Source organism: Sprattus sprattus (genome assembly GCF_963457725.1).
Source record: "Sprattus sprattus genome assembly, chromosome: 13".
Taxonomy (NCBI): Eukaryota; Metazoa; Chordata; class Actinopteri; order Clupeiformes; family Clupeidae; genus Sprattus; species Sprattus sprattus.
This window is the reverse complement of record NC_137911.1, coordinates 7,200,284-7,218,801: the sequence shown is the minus strand read 5'-3', so window position 1 is coordinate 7,218,801 and position 18,518 is coordinate 7,200,284. Positions and strand designations below refer to the sequence as shown.

The 18,518-nt window shown below is 40.8% G+C and overlaps 2 protein-coding genes across 2 annotated transcripts; one reads left to right on the top strand and one right to left on the bottom strand.

The window, feature by feature from the left end:
* Positions 1–8,494: 8,494 nt before the first annotated feature.
* ccr6b (chemokine (C-C motif) receptor 6b) lies at positions 8,495–9,589 on the bottom strand (the record flags this gene model as incomplete). Its single annotated transcript, XM_080850151.1, has 1 exon — positions 8,495–9,589. One exon carries the CDS (start codon positions 9,587–9,589, stop codon positions 8,495–8,497), a length of 1,095 nt encoding a protein of 364 aa, XP_080706277.1.
* A 2,094-nt stretch (positions 9,590–11,683) lies between these two features.
* On the top strand, positions 11,684–17,622 carry LOC308374535 (protein disulfide-isomerase A6-like). The gene is made up of 13 exons (XM_080850315.1): positions 11,684–11,800; positions 12,370–12,508; positions 12,781–12,838; positions 13,062–13,188; positions 13,355–13,461; positions 13,610–13,731; positions 13,892–14,006; positions 14,218–14,358; positions 14,600–14,684; positions 14,841–14,913; positions 15,131–15,289; positions 16,827–16,923; positions 17,163–17,622. Exons 1-13 carry the CDS (start codon positions 11,785–11,787, stop codon positions 17,232–17,234), a joined length of 1,311 nt encoding a protein of 436 aa, XP_080706441.1. The 5' UTR covers positions 11,684–11,784; the 3' UTR covers positions 17,235–17,622.
* The last annotated feature ends 896 nt before the right edge of the window (positions 17,623–18,518 follow it).

Sequence of the window (18,518 nt, the reverse complement as noted above, 5' to 3'; positions counted from 1 at the left end):
TTCTTCATCCCTGGGAGTCAATCAGGATGACTCCAGGATGGGTAGGTACTACCCAAGTGGTGGGGATGGGTACGACTCTTGGTGGTGTGGTCTTTCTTGCAGGCATACATTGCACAGGTGCATCAGGGTTTACTCAAAAACTGCCCCCCGGTCGGTTAGGATTCATTCTGGGCAACCAAATGGAACAATGAGTGTAGTCCGTAAAGCCTTCATAGTAGTGCTGTCAAACGATTAAAATATTGAATCGCGATTAATCGCATTTTTGTCATAGTTAACTCAAAATGAATCACGATTAATCGCAAATGTATTAATCACAAATTTGTATCTATTCTAAATGTCCCTTCAATAATTTTTTTTTTCTAATGCTCTTATCAACATGGAAAAGTGGATTGGCTTGCTTTATCCAATGTTTTATTTTATTGAAAAACAACATTGTCAAACAGGGCGGTACATAATAAAATTATAAAGTGCACATTTCAGATAAACAAGGACTCTAGACCTATAGTGCAGTTAAACCATGGCTAAATATTTTCTTTTTTTCAAGTTTACTGTGAACATAGAAGTCAGGCTTCTTATTTAAAAAACAATGAACCGTAACAGTTAGGTTACCAATAAATGTTAAGCCTACTACTTCTGTGCTTTCAGCCAGCTGCCTGTTGACATTTTCAGTGAACAGTGAAGCTCGCTTTTTTTGCACAACACAACTTTTAAAGGTAAACTTTCTATTCAGAAGCTTTGTATCATCCATTTCGCCGTATCGCGCTCACCATTCACTGAAACGTAACGTTAGCCTACAGTTTGGGAGAGCAGAAAGAACATTTATTTTCTATTTTTTTTTTTATTTACAACGCGTTAATCGCGCGATAAAAAAATTGACGGGGTTAAAATGGGCTTGCGTTAACGCCGTTAATAGCGCGTTAAACTGACAGCACTACTTCATAGTAGTTGAAGTGGTCCCGGGAAGGCACAGCCAGCACGTAACGGGAAAAATAATCTGTGATAACAAGTATATACTGAAGTATCTGAAGGTGATGACCAGTGATGACCCACTTCAAGGCCAAAAGCTCTTACTTAAAGGAACAACAGTTTTGGTCATTGCGCTCTGAGGGTCAAGGCTGCGGCTTGCGTTTGCAAAAACTCTTTTCATTCCATCTTGAACTTATTTCTGGTAATCCACACAGAACCATCTTCCTTCACAGGCTCAAGCTCTTTTTGACGACCCCACTATACAGCTTGCCATGTAGCAGCGCCTCAGTTCTGGGTAGAGGTGGGGGGGGGAACTGGTCACCTACCACCTACCCATCCCATAATGGGGTAGGTGACTTTTGCAGTTCTCCCAAACTCCTCTTCATAAGCTGCAAATACGTAAGATCACTTCCGCAGTAAAGCTGTCAGTTGGGTTTCCTAGTCGCTTTTCAATCTATCGCAGAGTAGTGCTAGGGCTGGATGGTAAACTAGACCGCCCCCTTCACATCTCTCAGGTCTATTTGTGCACAACAGCCAGGGGGTGTCGCTGAGGTTATCTCTATCTGGGGCCGGGTACCTACTGCTGCTGCTTATATTGGTTGAGGTCCTGCGTGACTAAGCCAAAATTGTAGGGTGTTGTGGTGAAGGGGTGGTTGTCCAGCTTCAAAATCGGGTCACACTCGCAAGAGAATGCGACACTATCCCCTGCCTTCGCTAGTGGCACACAGACTATTAAGCTTTGAAGTTATTTGGACCCAAAAGACCCAGATAAGTTACCCAAAGCTGCTGAAGATTATTGCCAAAAGAACTTATATAGCCAAACTTCACAATGTACAGTCCGTGGAAGCTATGCCCTATACTTTTACAGAATAAAGTATGCAATTTCAAAATATCCACCTGAAGTAACCTCATCACTTGACATATAATGGCTAGCCTACTCAATGTGGTCGTAGACAATGGCATCAGTTTGGAAGTAACCACTGGCACTTGATGGGCACAGTACATTCTACACACTTTGAAAGAAAGGGGTGGAGGAGTGTTCAGTTGGTTGCAATCTGCAATCTCACCACGAGATGCCACTAAATCCTACACACTTCTCCTTTAATGCTTGTACAAACAAGAATCCATATACAGGCATTTTAGGATGCACTGTTCAAATGGACAAATGACCCTGCGCACCATACTGTCCCTCCGAAAACCACACACACACACACAAGCAAATGTCACATCGGCTCTGGAGGAAAAACATTCTCTCTTTCCCTCGAAATGTTTTCTCTTCCAGGATTGAACCCTGGGAGCTTAGCCAAGTCTCACAATTAGGCCACCCAGCACAAGTATCTGGCCCATCTAGTGGGCCTATTGCGTGTGTGGACAACAAGGCCCCAGTCCCTCCCCCCTCACCCGCACCCCATGGCCCCACACTCCAGAGCCTGTGTGCACGGCAGGGTGTGAGGACTCCCTCCTACAGACAAATGCCTCTTAGCAGTCATACCAGTGAGCATTTCAAACCATCCATGAAGCCCCCACAGGGGGAAGGGGCAGGGAGAATGCACATGTCCAGCTTTAGAGTCTAGCAGGAGTCCACACAAATATGAATCTGGCATGAGGAAGATAGGGCAGCAGGGCTGTACAGAGTGTCCTTCATCACAGCCAGACTGGTGCTTGACCTACATTCAGAGTAAAAACTCTGTGTCACATGAACGTTGATGTATGTATACGTATCAGTATAGACATACATACATGTGATGACTCTAATCTCTAATGCAAACCACCTCACAACTTAAAAGAGGGTAAGGCAGTGTGGAAAAGAATAGAAAGAGGCAGTTTGGTTACATACATATGGCCTGAATAACACAAGGGCTTCACATGAATGTAACTGTGGTTCCATGACTAGTACGTGCCTGACATCTTTACAGCATATGATTTCAGTGAACCCACAAAAGAAGTTTCCCTGGGGGCTTGAAAAGGAGTGAAAAGTCGCAATATGACTAAACACAATGTTCAAGAGAGGGTGTGTCCACAAGAGGTGTAATCGACCTGTCCAGCAGACCAGCTGATTGGGTGACCCGCTGTGGCACATTATGTCATTACGAGCAAGCGATCGCCCCAGACGATAAAGGGAATGGAAAACAGATGTTCTGTGCCTTACTCAACACCATGACCCAGGCATGGAGGGGTATGGAGCCAGTGACAACGGGAGGAGGAGGTGGAAGAGAAAGGCAGGAGAGGAAAAGAGAGGAAGAATGGAAAGAGAAAGTTGTCAGGGGGATGGTTTGGGAAAGGAAACATTAGCAGAAGCGTGAAACCCCTCAGAACAAAGTTATGTGCCACAGCTGTGTGGTTTACAATCACTGAAATAATTGATTTTGCCAAACAGGTTTTTGGTTACAAAAATCTGTCTGACATGTCACAGCTGCCACTGGTGGAATAGGCCTATACGCTGAATCTCTGCAAAGCTCAATATGGCTTGCCTGTTTTGGTCATTTGCCCACCTGTTGTTTTTCAGATGCCTGATCTAATAATTTAAAGGGCTTCCAACTCTTACAAGAGCAAACAGCTGCATAGTAATTGTTGTTAGTGTTTGAGTGGGGCATGTAGAGGTGGGAATGTTGCTTTAACTCTGTTAAAATTCAATTGAATTTATGTACATTCATTCATTTAATATGATTAAATATGATGACATAATTGCTGACATTAAGTCACTTTAGTGGGGTGAGAGGTTCATCCTCTTTGAGGCCTGAGGTCAGTTTAAGAGAAATGAGAATGAATCTTGGATTACACCTATTGACAGTGAGTTATGGAGGGATTGGGCTGAAAGGCATGTGATCCACAAAAAAATATCTCTTGGCCAGAGAGTTTCGAAATGTGGTATAAAAAAATATATTGCTTAATGAGGACATCTAGTGGTAGGAAAATGTATGACATGTCTGATTTCACGATATAGTGGTCATGTCATTTCACACTCAACGACAATGTGGAATTAACTTTTAAATCTTTACACCGCAAACAAAGTGTCAGACAACTATTTAATGAATTAAAAGTGGCAAGTCTGAAGTAGTAGTTAGCAAAAGTCTGGTATAAATCCACTCTGGAAAGAAACCATTCTTATGTGATAAGAGTGCATAGCCCAGTAGCCTACTTCTAGACAAGACAGATATTGATCTGTCTGAAAGATTAAGAAAAGCTTTGTTGTTTTTTTAAGGCCTGCTTGAAGGTTTTTCAGAAATAGGTATGTGTGGGACTGAATGTCAGATCAAAAATATATCCTCCTGTGGTAGATCTGCAAAAGTGATCCTGCCCAGTGGCTCACTAAGCAGAACATTTACTTTAAGGAACATATGTTGTTGTTTTTAACAGAAGCAATCTTCAAAGGATTTCACCTTTTTGGTGTAACCAAACTAATTCCTATCACTCTGACAGCCACCCTTACTAAGATGAGGGAAATAATAGCATGCGTTATTTTATTTTTAAACATACAACAAAGATTTGCTGGGATATGCTTTCTGGCTTTGACAAATTTAAATGTGTGTAAAACGTAAACATACAATGTGTGTGCAACACCGACACCTGGAGCACAGAATAGATGTATGGAGTATTATAAAAATTGTAAATTATTTTATGTGTCCAATCAAAATAAGCCTGGTGACATTTTTAAAATAGATATGTGGATGGTGATGAGGAGATGTCTTTTACCTCAATCTTCACCGTATCTTGTACAAGTTAAAGGAGCAATGTGTAGACACAAAAACACTGCATTCCAAATAAAAAAATTGGAGCGAGCCCCTCCCTCTCCTCCCCAGATTGCTTCTGAGCAACAAGGCAATGACTGTTGTAGACTATAGTAGACCCTCATACTGTTCCCCTTCCTTACATGCCTTGAACTTACAATTTGAACCCGACCCCCAGAAACACCTATTATGTTAAGTTGTGTATTCTACCTTCCTTTAACTAACTTGTATGCTAGAATGATAAAGAGAAAATACGATACAAAATATGATACTTAGGTTTTGCTGTGGCTTTGCCGTGTGGAGACGGCGACTGCTACGTGTGCTGAGAGAACGGAGCAAGGAGTGATGCTGGGACATTGAGGAAACATTGCCGCCTTGAAAGACAAGAACAACACAGAAGAGACACTAACCATCCCTCCTTCTCTATTCCCATCTTAGCGTGTTGTGTGTGTGCTCCAGGTCTGTTGCACTGAATACACAGAATAAACTGACACCCTGCCCATCAGACCGGGATTCCATTCAGTCCTTTGCTAAATCATGCAACCGCGATTAACTTCAGAGCCAAAATAGAAGTCTTTTATAATATAGAACAGTGGTGTTTTTCACCTGAAATCCTTCGGAAGACACACAATCTTTTTGCCAGCTTCACAATCATTCACTCAGCTCCAATAACAGTCACAACTTTGGCACCAGGGCCCTTAGCAGGAAGACTGATATGATCTTTCTCGAATACAAGATGTTTCTGAACATCAAAAAGGCGTTCTACTTTTCTGCAAGTTGCAGCAGGCCCTATTCTTTCATTTTGACCTACAGGCTGCCATATTTCTATTTGGGGATCCACTGCCCGTTGCTGTGTGCATGATGTTGAAACACCTATCAATTTCAAATGTCAGCAAATTCTCTTCAACATACTATGGGCTGTCTAAACACCACAAATTATGTTTGTGTAACTCTCCCCATATTCAGCCTTTATGCCAATGCAATTTGTTTATTATCATATTGTCATATACTGTTTGTCAAAGTTTTTTTATTATCAGTGTACAACTACCACATCCACAAACTATTGTTACTTACATTTTCACTCAGAATAAGACCTTTTTAGTCTATAACACACTATAACACAAGACATGCCAGGCCATGAACAAGACGAAACGACATACAGTAGCTACTGCCCGAGGTATTAGTCTCATACATCATGTATTATTGGCTCAACAGGTGTCTTTTCATTTGTACATTAGTGTGTTGATATGGCATGCCACCTGTGGGCAACCTACAGGTATTAGTGTTTGTCAGAGGTATTAACTATGTCACGGAAGCACAGGGTGGTTGGACTGTGCGTTAAGAATATGTGAGAATCTATTCAGCATCCTGTGTAGGTGGTTTCTTTGTGTAGGCAGGCACAATTTTTACACTTTAACCTCAAAGTGTGCTTTCATCTCAAAGTTCAAATCTATGCTTATTGAAGACATCCAGGGTGCAAGTAAGGTGCATGGCATTAATGATGCAAACATAGCAATGAAGATATGACAAGATATGTCCAGTGTTTGATCTCATGTAAAATGCTGTGTTAGTAGCTCATGTGTAAGATATGTCCTGTGTTTGATCTCATGTCAAATGCTATGTTAGTAGCTCATGTGCAAGATATGTCCTGTGTTTGTGTTCTGATGTCAAATTCTGTGTTAGTAGCTCATGTGTGAGATATGTCCTGTGTTTGTTCTGATGTCAAATGCTATGTTAGTAGCGCATGTGTGAGAAATGACCTGTGCTTGATCTGATGTGTGAGCATGAACCCAATCTGCCACCCCCACCAGGAACAAGGAACAGACGTTCAAAAGTGGGCTTGTATTTTATATAATTTTAACTTCCTGCAACAGAAAATTGAGACATTGACAATGGTGGAGTTGTTGAGACTTCCCCACCAAGAGTACTACCTCTAGTATTCAAAACATGTTGATATTTACAGGTGGATCCCCCTGATTTGGCTGTGCACCACCATGAGAGATATCCATCTGTTGTTGTCAGACCAGCAACTGTTTTCATGTTGATTTAAATGTATAAACAGCAAAGCAACATGGGTATTGGTTTTAACAAACAGTATAAAAATACAACTTTAAAAAAAGTAACTCTAAAAAAGTAGAATATTGCATATTCCTGTTGCAGCTTTTGATGTGTTTTGACAAGTTTAGATATTTCAGAGTTTAAACAGCATAGAAATGAAAAAAAATGAAACTATTTAGCATTTTCATTTTCATCACATACTGACAAAGACTTTTTTTGCTCTAAAAGCAAATCCTTCCTCTTTTGTCATTTTAGATCACAAAGAAGAGAACTTAACCTATCACATCACATCAGCAAGACTCTTTAAATAAATGTGTGTATCGTGGATACATTAAAAATGGAGCTAAATCAGGCTTGCTTCATTTGGTGGTGTTGACTGATAGCACAACAAGCTGTGGACTGAATTGAAAACAGGGCAACACGAAGGACAAAGCAGACATGAAGAAAACTATCAGAAGCTGTTGAAGTGCTGTTTATAAGAAGTCTAGTTTGTCTGCGTCCGATCTGTTCATAATACAGATAGCCCTATCATTAAAGTAACGCTGTGCAACAATTTGACACTTTTTGAGGCAACTAGTTTTGGTACCATCCTCAAATTAATTTTGATAGCATATGGTCATGTTAAAGACAGATAAACACTTGTGTCATCCTCACTAGCCATCCAGGATATGCCCTATGTAGTTTTGTGTTCCGGGCTGGAACACCCTGCAAAAATGGAAGAAAAGCTTTCACAGCATGACATTGCCAGCTATACTGCCAAAATACACCAGTTAGTGTGTTGGCAAGCGTCTATCAGTGTCAACTGGGCTGTTGGTGGTGTTTGCAAGGTTTTTGCATGCCTTGTAGGTAGTTAGCTTGCTAGATTTAGAACAGAACTCCTTTAACATATTAGAGCAGATATGTGCATGTGTAGGCTTTGCCACAGCAAACTGCATTTAGGTTGTGTATTGTGCACTATCTAATGTGCAGTTCAAATAAAACAGAATGAGCCTGGATTGAAGAATGAAGCGAAAACAAAACTTTAGCTGTTTATTTAGGTAGTATCTAATTTCAACTAAGACACAACACAGTTGCCTTAAACAATGTTTGTTATAAAAAGTAAAAAAAAGTATATTAAAGAAAATGTGCATGAAAACCAGATGAGAAAAAGAAAAATAATTACATAATGAGATGGCAAGATTATCTTGATATCAGGTTGATCATTTACACATGCAAATCTGGTGGGTTCTTTCCTGAACAGACATTCTTTGAGACCAGGTACACATGGATTCGGGTTTTATGTAAATGACCAGGTGGCCATGAAAGAAAATTGAAGTAGCGCAGATATTTTCCTTGGTCCAAAGAAGTGAATCAAACATGGTTAATTATCACTCTTTCTATCAGCCCACTTTTGTCCCACTCCACACCTCTTCACCTCGACATCTGAAATGAATACAACACCAGAAGTCCATTTTTGGTTCATATATATGTCGTTCTCACAATATTTGTCCATAACTTTGAATTCACATTTCTTTACAAAGATTTATGGCATAGCAGAAACCCTTTTAGAGTCAGTTTGAAATATAAAAGCAGAGCCTTAAACCAAAAGAAGTTGATGGAACAACCCAGACTTTCTTTTGTCTATTTTCAGACCAAAATGAACGTCCAGTCTTGAGGCTGCTTGCACACAGTTGTGTCACTCGTGTCACACACAATGCTGAAAAATGCGAAATGCTGTGACTGAGAGACTGTGCAGTTGTGTCTCACATAGTAAATGATTGTTTTTCATTACTGGACTCCTCAGCTGACTTGCATGGTGGTGGTGGTATATAGAGGTCAGACGTCTGTCTTGAAAAACGTCTTGAGTTAATATACTTCTTTCCATGGCACCACAAGTCAATCAGAATCTTCTGGAAATGGCTCCGGAACTTCACCCCGATAAAGGCATACAGGATGGGATTGATGCAGCAGTGGAGGTAGGCCACACTTCTGGACACCGTGATGGCCACCAGTGTCATCTTTTCTGCCTCACACTGCCTTTGCTTAAAGAGGCCGACAGTGTGGTAGAGCAGGGCCACATTGTAGGGCAGGTGGCAGATGACAAACACAACCACCACTGCCAGCACCACACGCACCGCCTTGTGCCTCTGGAAGTTCTGAGCCCGGAGCAGAGTAGCCAGGATGCTGGAATAGCAGAAGCTCATGATCAGCAGTGGGAGGAAGAACCCCACAGATACCTGCGTGCTGGGAACCAGGACTTTCATCAGCTTTGCCGTCTCTGTGTCATTGTGGTCAAATTTAAAATTGCACTCAACAATCATCTCCCCATGAAGGTCTTGCTCCTCGAAGCGCTGATTATAGATGACAGTGGGTGTGGACAGGATGACCGCTAATAACCAGATAGTGAGGCAGATGAGCCAACTGTACACCGGACTGCGAGAGCGGATACCAAAAGATCTCCTGGCCTGTACAACTGCCATGTACCGATCGCCACTGATGCAGGCCAGAAGAAGCATGCTGCTGTAGAGGTTGATGCTGTAGGTGGCCCTCAGGAGCTTGCATGCCACAGTGCCCATGTGCCAGTTGTAATTCTCATTGTAGATAATCAGCGGAAGAGCGATCACAAACATAAGGTCAGCGAAAGCCACATTTATTAGGTAGACATCGGTCATGGACTTGGCTTTCTTGTAAAACGCATATGTAACAATCACCATGATGTTGCCCAGGACACCGAAGGCACAGATGAGAGAGTAAATATATGTTTCTATGGTTATCTCCACACTCCGGTTGCTGTTGAGATCACATGGCATGTGTGAATCATCATACTCAAATTCTTCATTTTCTTGATAGTAATCCATCTGCAAGTCATTTTTAAATCAGATGCGTTAGCGGCAGCTGTAAATGCGTTAACAACAGTTTAGTAGGACAATTTCAAAGGTTGTGCACCAGGTCCTTCTTTGGCAGTTTCCTCTCTTTTGTTTTAGTCTGCATTGTTCAAATGAGAGCACAAACACAAGAGTGTGTCCTACTTGATACTTGATGTACGCTTTGATCTAAGCAGATAACAGCAACACCTACCACCTACCTAACACCTACCTTTTTTATTTGGGTCACATTTGGGTCATTGTCATTATACAAAAAACTATGTTAAACATAATATTTTACATTTAAGCTATTATAAATCTGACTAAAGCTGTGTGCATACATTTCACATATGTATCTTTATCAATGCAATGCGAACTCAATACAATTTAATACCTACTTCTGGCATTGTTTGGATTATTATAGGCTATCCCTCTCCTTTTTATGAACAATGGCCAACAAGTGAAAGACAAAAAAAATATAAAGGCCTGACCCTAAACGCAGTAAAAGAGTAAATCAAGATTCTTACCTGTGCACCAAGTCACTTTGAGATATTTCCCAACAATAGAGGTGTATACCGTGGGAAGTGCTCTGGTTAGTGCTGTATGCGTCTGCTATCGACAGTTCTGCTGTGGTGATCTTTTTATATGCTGGTGCAGCCCCTTTGTGTGTGCGTATGTTTGTGGTTAACAGATGTACCACTTACAAACGTCTCCTTTTTTCTGCTGCCCCTCTGCAACCTGACTTATCTGATGAGTTTTCAGTTGTGTGCACAATGGCTACTATTCAGGGGACACCCAATAACAGAATTAAGAGAGAGTAACTTTTGTATGTATGTAATATGAAGCAAAGGATTGTTTAAAGAAGTTGTAGCCTGTATCGGTAAACAAGCAGGAATAGACAAACAGTTGCATGAAGTTAGATGTCTTATTTTTCATCAGCATTTAATGAGGTCTTGTTTGAATTCTTGTTTGAAAATCCTTTAGGTTATTAAAAGTAACACTATACAACAATTTGACACTTTTGGAGATATGGTTTTAAAGGCAACTAGTTTTGGTATCATACTGAAATTCATTTTGATAGCATATGGTCATGGGAAGGACGGATAAACACCTGTGTCTTCCCCACTAGCCATCCAGAATATGCCCTATGTAGTTCTGTGTAACAGGGTGGTGCAACCTGCAATAATGAAAAAAAAAAAGAAGCTTTCTCACGCATGACATTGCCATCTCTGCACTACCAAAAGACACAATTTAGTTGGCAAGTTGGTGCTTGCAAGGTTTTTGCATGCCTTTAAGGTAATTCTTATTATATTGAAACCAGTCCTCAGGGTTGAACTGACTAGTCAAACTTGATTCACAACAGTCTGTTGGGAAAGCACTACCTGAAAATCAAGGAAGGAAAAGGGGGGTTCTGTCCCCCTCAGAAGACATACTACAGAAGGTTGTATGTGCTATCTAGTAAGATTATCCTTTCTGCTTGTAGACAGTGTAAGTAAACAGATTAGGTGATATGTTTGAAATGTGGTGATGTGTTTTAAACTGGCTTGCTGGGTTGGTGGTCCAACTAGTAGTGACTCATACAAGAATGTACAATTGTTTCATACTATTTTCCATACCCTCAGATGAGTCACATAGCATATAGACATATTTTGCATTTAAACTTTCTCCCTGACCTCCTCTGCATCTCACCTCACTTCGTAGGCCTGTAACACATTCATAATAGCAGTGCTCTCTAAAAGTGCCAGAAATGCTAAGAGAGCTTATTTTTTATCATTAATAGAGTCTATTTGAAGATAATTTTTAAAGAAATTAGTCAAGAACTGAATATCATCCAAACAATGCCTGGGTGTTTGTGTGTACGTGAATATACCTAGATATTGAATACAATATCGTGGAAACCTGCAACCTGTCCATTGGTGTCTACCTAACCTAACGCTATCTTTAGGATGTCAATTTGACACGGCTAAACGCAAGGTCGTATTCTGCTGTAGACCTACTACCAATGTCTTTGTTGATGGAGAAGACAACTACTCGTCCACTCCTGATTGGCTGACGTCGAGAAAGGCGAAAGACATCCAATCAGCTCAAGACACGGTAAGTTGAATCCTTTTTGCCACCGGTGAACTTACATTTCACCGCAGTTCGGGATGATACAGTTCCAACGTAACCTCTAAACGTCAACATTCACCATGAAGACTTTACACGGTATGATTAACATTTGTAACGTGAATTCGTGTAATCTTGCTAGCATGTTTAGTAACTTAAGTTAAGTGAATTCAGGAACATCTCAGCTCTTTGGCTAACTGTAAGTAGGCTAACCGTCACGTTAATATAAAAATAATAATGATACTAATCAAGTATGATGCTGTTTAGCTTACTGTAGTTAACTAACATCACTAGAATGGTTATTGGTTATCTTGCTAATCGTATGCGTTTCCCAGACAGTCTATAACGTTACCTTCTGACAAGTGTATCTGCACACTTTCATACCAGCTTTTCATAGGATGTGTTTAGTAAGCAACGACTGGTTATGGTAATATACGTTAAAGTTGAAATGTTATCATTCCATAAACTTATTTGCCGATGATAGGTTTGGCGAACTAAAACTGATGGACTGTTAGCATACATTGGGCAAGGTTAAGTAACTTTGGGTTACCAGTTTAGCTAATGTCGCTAGCTAAGGTTTTGTTGGATAGTAGACAATAGTAGGTAACCTGGTGAACTACTTCACAATGTGTAGTGGACTTTATTTCTTCAACATGTGTTGTCTGTAGGTTTGTTGGCAAGCTCTCTTTTCCTGGCAGTTCATGCCTTCTATTCGTCCAGTGACGACGTGGTGGAGTTAACCCCGTCTAACTTCAATAAAGTTCTTCAGAGTGACAGCCTCTGGCTTATCGAGTTTTATGCCCCCTGGTAAGTGTCTTGACTAATGTTGAGTTGATTAGTGAGCTGTCTGGCCATGCTTTGACTACTGGCTCTTTGGAAGTTTGGAACCTGTATTGTGTCTTCTATAATCGCATTAGTTCATACGGGTGGTCAATATTCTTATTTAAAACTGTACTCTAAATCTGACTGTCCTTCCAGACAGAATGGAAACAATCGAAATTAAATGGAAGTTGAATAATTTAAATATGCCCTCATGTGACTCAACTTTAACTCACAGTTACCCATGTTTGCCTCCAAAGGTGTGGTCACTGTCAAAGCCTCACTCCAGAATGGAAGAAAGCTGCCACAGCCCTAAAGGTATTCTCAAGAGTATCCAGCTTTTCATCTAATCATAATATATATATATATATATATATATATATATATTTATATAATGATGTATTCTTGATGGGTCTATTACCGTTTGCTTTATATTTTTTATGCACGATACCTTCAATCCATGGGATTGTAGTACAAATATGGCATCTTCAATCTTATGCTTCTGGCATTAAGCGTATTAACATGGTAATGCACTCTGCAGGGTGTTGTTAAAGTGGGGGCTGTTGATGCTGACCAGCATAAGTCATTGGGCAGCCAGTACGGCATCCAGGGTTTCCCCACCATCAAGATATTTGGAGCCAATAAGAACAAGCCAGAAGACTATCAAGGTAATGAAAGTATTCCAAGTTATTGCTTGTGACAAACTCAAAGCACACACATGCTTGAGTAGGCTGTAATCTTTCTTGTCTGTAAGGCCCTGCATTGACTCTTTTTGTTTTCTCTTTCTCTCGTTCTCATATCTCCGTCATTCTGCCTTTTGCTGAATGGACAAAGGTGGCCGCACAAGTCAGGCCATAGTGGAGGGAGCCCTCACAGCCCTGCGCTCAGTGGTTAAGGAGCGACTCAGTGGAAAATCGGGAAGCTCGGGTCAAAACAGGCAGGCACGTTCAGCTCTCCGGGATCTCTTACCGATTATTTTCTTTATCCTTACGGTGTCTGTTGTGCCGTTTTGACTCATAAGCCGCTATATTTGATCCCTCTGTTATTCTAAATGTTATTTTATGTTTTTAGGGTGGGGGTGGTGGTGGTGGTGGTGGAGGCAAAAAAGATGTGGTGGAGCTGACTGAAGAGAACTTTGACCGGCTGGTGCTCAACGGAGAAGAATCCTGGATGGTGGAGTTCTTTGCTCCTTGGTGTGGCCACTGCAAGAGGTGCGTCCTTCCTAAGATCATGTAGTCTTTACTTAGTGTACAGCAGTCCTGGGAGAATAACATAATTGACTAGATGACCAAAGTATTGATACTTCATGTTTGACAGTAGAGGGTAGATTTGGTGTACTCGTCTCTAATGTTAATCACTCCACTCCTGCAGACTGGAGCCAGAATGGGCTGCAGCTGCTGCAGAGGTCAGAGAGCAGACAAAGGGCAAAGTGAGGCTGGGAGCTGTGGATGCCACTGTGCATCAAGGCCTGGGCAGTCGTTATGCGGTGAGCATCATCGAAGCAGATCTAGATGATTGAGCAGTTTGGTTGCTCACTTAGAAATGTGGATTGAGAAATGTGAAAAATCCTTGCTCTGTAAAAGGGGAGACTTCTTCCAGACAGATTTTTTATTTTTTTTTATTGGCCTCCTCTCGAATGGTAATCTCTATAGGTCTCTATCTCTTGTCCTAATGTCTTCTGTGTTTGTTGTCATCAGGTTCGCGGGTACCCGACCATAAAGGTCTTCGCAAAAGGAGAGCAGCCTGTTGATTATGAGGGAGGACGCACGCGGTCAGACATCGTCGCTCAGGCCTTGTCCCTGTTCTCTGCCAATGCTCCCCCTCCAGAACTCCTAGAGGTACTGTAGAAGTCTAGGCCCGGATTACACAGATCCGTCTCTACAATTAAATTGAATTAAAGCTTTACTTCTCACGTATTTACTAACTATTCACCCATACTCCCATACACCCAGCCATAGTATACTCACGTGCTTACTCTCTACTTAGAATTACTATCTGCTACCCATTACTTGCTACTCACGTACTTAAACACTGGCAGTAGCACACAATCATTTAGGAAATTCGGCTCTAACCCTTTAGATTCTCAACGAGGGCGTCCTGAAGAAAACCTGTGATGACTATCAGCTGTGCATCATCGCTGTGCTGCCACACATCCTGGATACAGGTAAAATCCCCTGTCCTCCCCTTCAATCTAAGCAGTTGTTTGAGGTAGCATGGCATGATGACTGTCATTTGGTATTTTATTATATTATGCGGAGGGGCTATGAGTGGGGTGGCTCACAGACAGAGTTGAATGGTCTTAACTTCCCTCTTCCTTCAGGTGCTGCAGGAAGAAATGACTACCTGAAGGTGATGATGAAGATGGCTGAGAAGTACAAGCAAAAGACATGGGGGTAAGGATCTTTATTCAATTTTATGGTGTCAGACACTCTTGGTTGGTTGGTTGATTGGTCTTTTATCTTCTCATTTGACTAGCTAACTTTCTTCTTTTTCTATACATTCTTCATGTGTGTTTTTATATTACATTCTGTTGTCTCTTTTGTATAACTTTTACACAATTAATACTTTTGTTTTCTTTCTTTCTTTCTTCCACATGTTGTCTCTCTCTAGGTGGCTGTGGACAGAAGCAGGAGCTCAGATGGATCTGGAGTCTTCACTTGGCATCGGTGGCTTTGGCTACCCAGCTATGACTGCCATAAATGCCCGCAAAATGAAGTTTGCTCTTCTGAAGGGCTCCTTCAGTGAGACAGGCATCCACGAGTTCCTCAGGTGAGTCTAAGCTGTCAGTCTGTCTCTTCTCTCTACATCTTAGAATAGTCCACTCAGTAAAATGTCTAACCTGTAAGTCTAGTGTTTAGTCTTGAGTCGTGATGGAATGGAATAAGTCTCATATTACCATGTCAACTGCGATGATGCCGGGTGTCATGCCGTTTTAGGTTCAGTGATATCAGTTTATCCACGACTCAGCCTATACCAGGGTGGGAAATTTACATATTTTTTGGGGGGCAATTGAAATCCAGGGGCATTTAACAAAAAATTGGGGGCACTTTTAGAAACTTGTGAAATAACATTTAACCTTTGTTCAAAATAATAAACACACTTATTTAGGCTTACAGTATATGAACAATTGTTCAAAGTGTTTTCTTAGATTTTTTGACCAAAAACCAAACAGACAACGTAAAATAGACAATCATATTCAATTGTATTCTTATTTCTTTGTGGTTATTAGTTGTTATAGTAATAACAACTAATAAAATCTTATTAAAGGTAAAACATTTTTAAACAACTATTAACAATCGTTTTTTTCTTTCTTTTTTTATAATAATAACACATTATATTTATGGATTTTTGTGTTACCTTTAATCATGTACCTACCATAGTAGGCCTACAGGAAATACAGATTAGACTAGTTAGCTAGCTTGCAAGCAAGCCTTTGTAGTCAACGCACTATCAGAGATAGCTAACGTTAGCTAACTAACATTAAACTAGCTTAGCCTAACTAAATCATTTCTAAAAGTATTATTACTAGTTATCATTCACCGTAGGCGATGCGTGTTGCTTGGCGCTTGGTGACGAAATGCCATGTATTTCTGTATGTTTTCGCTCCCCTTGATGGAGTCAGCAGAAGAATTTGCCTGTGCTGGATTGACAACGATTTGGGCAACTCGTTGTCCACAAGTCCGACATGCCTTGAAAACAAAACCGGGTCTTTTTCTCGTCGTCGTCATCATCCTCCTCCCCAAGCCAATCTAGCTTTCATTTTTGACAGTCGCTGGGTGTGTGAGTTGTATCTTTCAGAACCTGAGATGGTGACAGAGACTGCGCATATCTTCATTTCTCCTCACTCTCGCAGTCACAGGTGTGATTAGGAAGCGCTCCAAATATTTTTTGTTAGAACCTTCGTTTCTTCACGCAACAATCAGTCAAGGCGAAAATCAAAACATTTAATCGCAATCGGTCATATAGGCTACGATGTTTTTGACACGTTCATTAAATTATTATTACAGAAAATTATGGGGGCATTTTTTGCCCCTCTCCTAGTAATTTTAGGGGCAAAATTATATTTCTTAGGGGCAGTTTTGCCCTTTGCCCCTGTGTATTTCCGACACATTTAGTGCTCAACTCTTTTTACTTAGTTATGAATTGGATTGCCCAAGCTGCATGTAAAATTAGAACTGTGTTTTGGCTGAGGTAAGTGATAAATAGAATAAAGTTAGATTTCTAGATTTAGTTTGTTTATGTTGTATAATATGGACTATATACAGTATTCTCTGCTAACTATATATATATATTTTTCTGTTTGAAGGGACCTCTCTGTTGGACGCGGCTCCACAGCAACAATTGGAGGAACAGCGCTTCCAAAGATCCACACTGCAGAGCCCTGGGATGGCAAAGATGGAGTGGTGAGTGGTGTCTATCCTGTTGCATCAGAATGTCACATAATCCACCAACCAGTCCAGGGTAACTAAGGTTTACATTAGGCAGAGTGGTGCAAGGAAGTGCAAAGAGTTAATTCATGTCCATTCAAACAATATATATATATCATTGTTGCTTCAGACAATCCCGTTCTCGTCCCATTATGACAAAAGCAACTGTCTCTTGGATATGTTTGAGCTAAACCGACATTACGTATCTCTTACAGCTTCCAGAGGAGGATGACATTGACCTGAGTGATGTGGACCTTGATGACATCAATGGGAGGGTTGAGCTATGAGTTCCAGGTGTGATGGTCCACTGCACACCTCGCCTCAACCCATGCTCCTCTCCTATGGAAGAGGAGCTGGATGACATTCCTCAAACACTAGATGAGGGATATACCATACACTATTAACACAGTGTGAGAGTGTGGGGGTCTGTTCTATACATCATATGAGGCCTGGTGAAATCACCAAGCATCACCTGGGAAAGGGTATGTGGGGGACCACAATTTGGGTAGCTTTTCAGAGAAACACTGATGCCTTAATTCCATAAGACATGCTTATGATTGCCCCTATTTATTGGTAGTCTATACCTAGCAGACACAAACAGAATGTTTTCGATACAATTATGTGTTTCAGACTGTTTCTTATTGTGCAAAATTAAAGTTTGTTTTATGCTTTTTAAAAGAGTTTTTTTTTTTCAATGTATAGTTGGATATTTCATCACAATCAAGGAAGTTAATAAATCTTGCTGTGGGGTTGAAACGGTCGTTTAACGGTAAATCATTTTGGTAGTTTTCAGTTTCCCCATGCTGGTCCAACGTAATGGGGATGACTTTACTTAGACAACTGTACTGTAGGCTGGTTTCACGTCTCACAAAGAGACACGTAGAATGTAAACAGCTTACTAATGAACAGTTTGTGGAGAATTATGTGACGGGAAAATGACTACAGTGCAACAGATATATTCTGTATTTAAGAAAATACTAATATATATTTGTTGCAGTGTTGATTGTCAAAGGTTTATTTGGATGTGGCTTATTTGCATGCCCAGAGTAACGTACTATCAGTGCACATTTGCGTATGTCACTAAACAGAGAGGCCCACCTTCCAAACATTCGGTTGTTGCTATTGATGCACTGCAAATGGGCCAAAACAATGTAAATTTGGTCTCAATCAGTCAATGCACCAGATGCCATTATGTCCAAGTTTCTAAAATAAATGTTTTTAATGGTTCGACACATTTGTTGAGCACATCTTTCAAAGTGATTATAGCTAACACTTATGACACCAGAACTTTTTTTGGTCACCCATAGAAGCTCCGTTAGTGGGTAATATGTAGTCTTTGATTACGCGATCACCTTTGCTCTGCTGCAGCCTTAAGCCCAATCTCAATTCTTCCCCTTGCCCCTTATCTTCCCCCTTACCCTTGAAGTTGCGCGTTCATGTGAGAGCTAGTGGTGTCTCAATACCCAATTTGATCAAGATTAAGGGATAAGATTGAGGGCTATATGGCCCTTGGAGTTAAGATGATCCGAGACCTTACTTGCTCCTCCAAGGGCTATTCCAGAGCACACAGC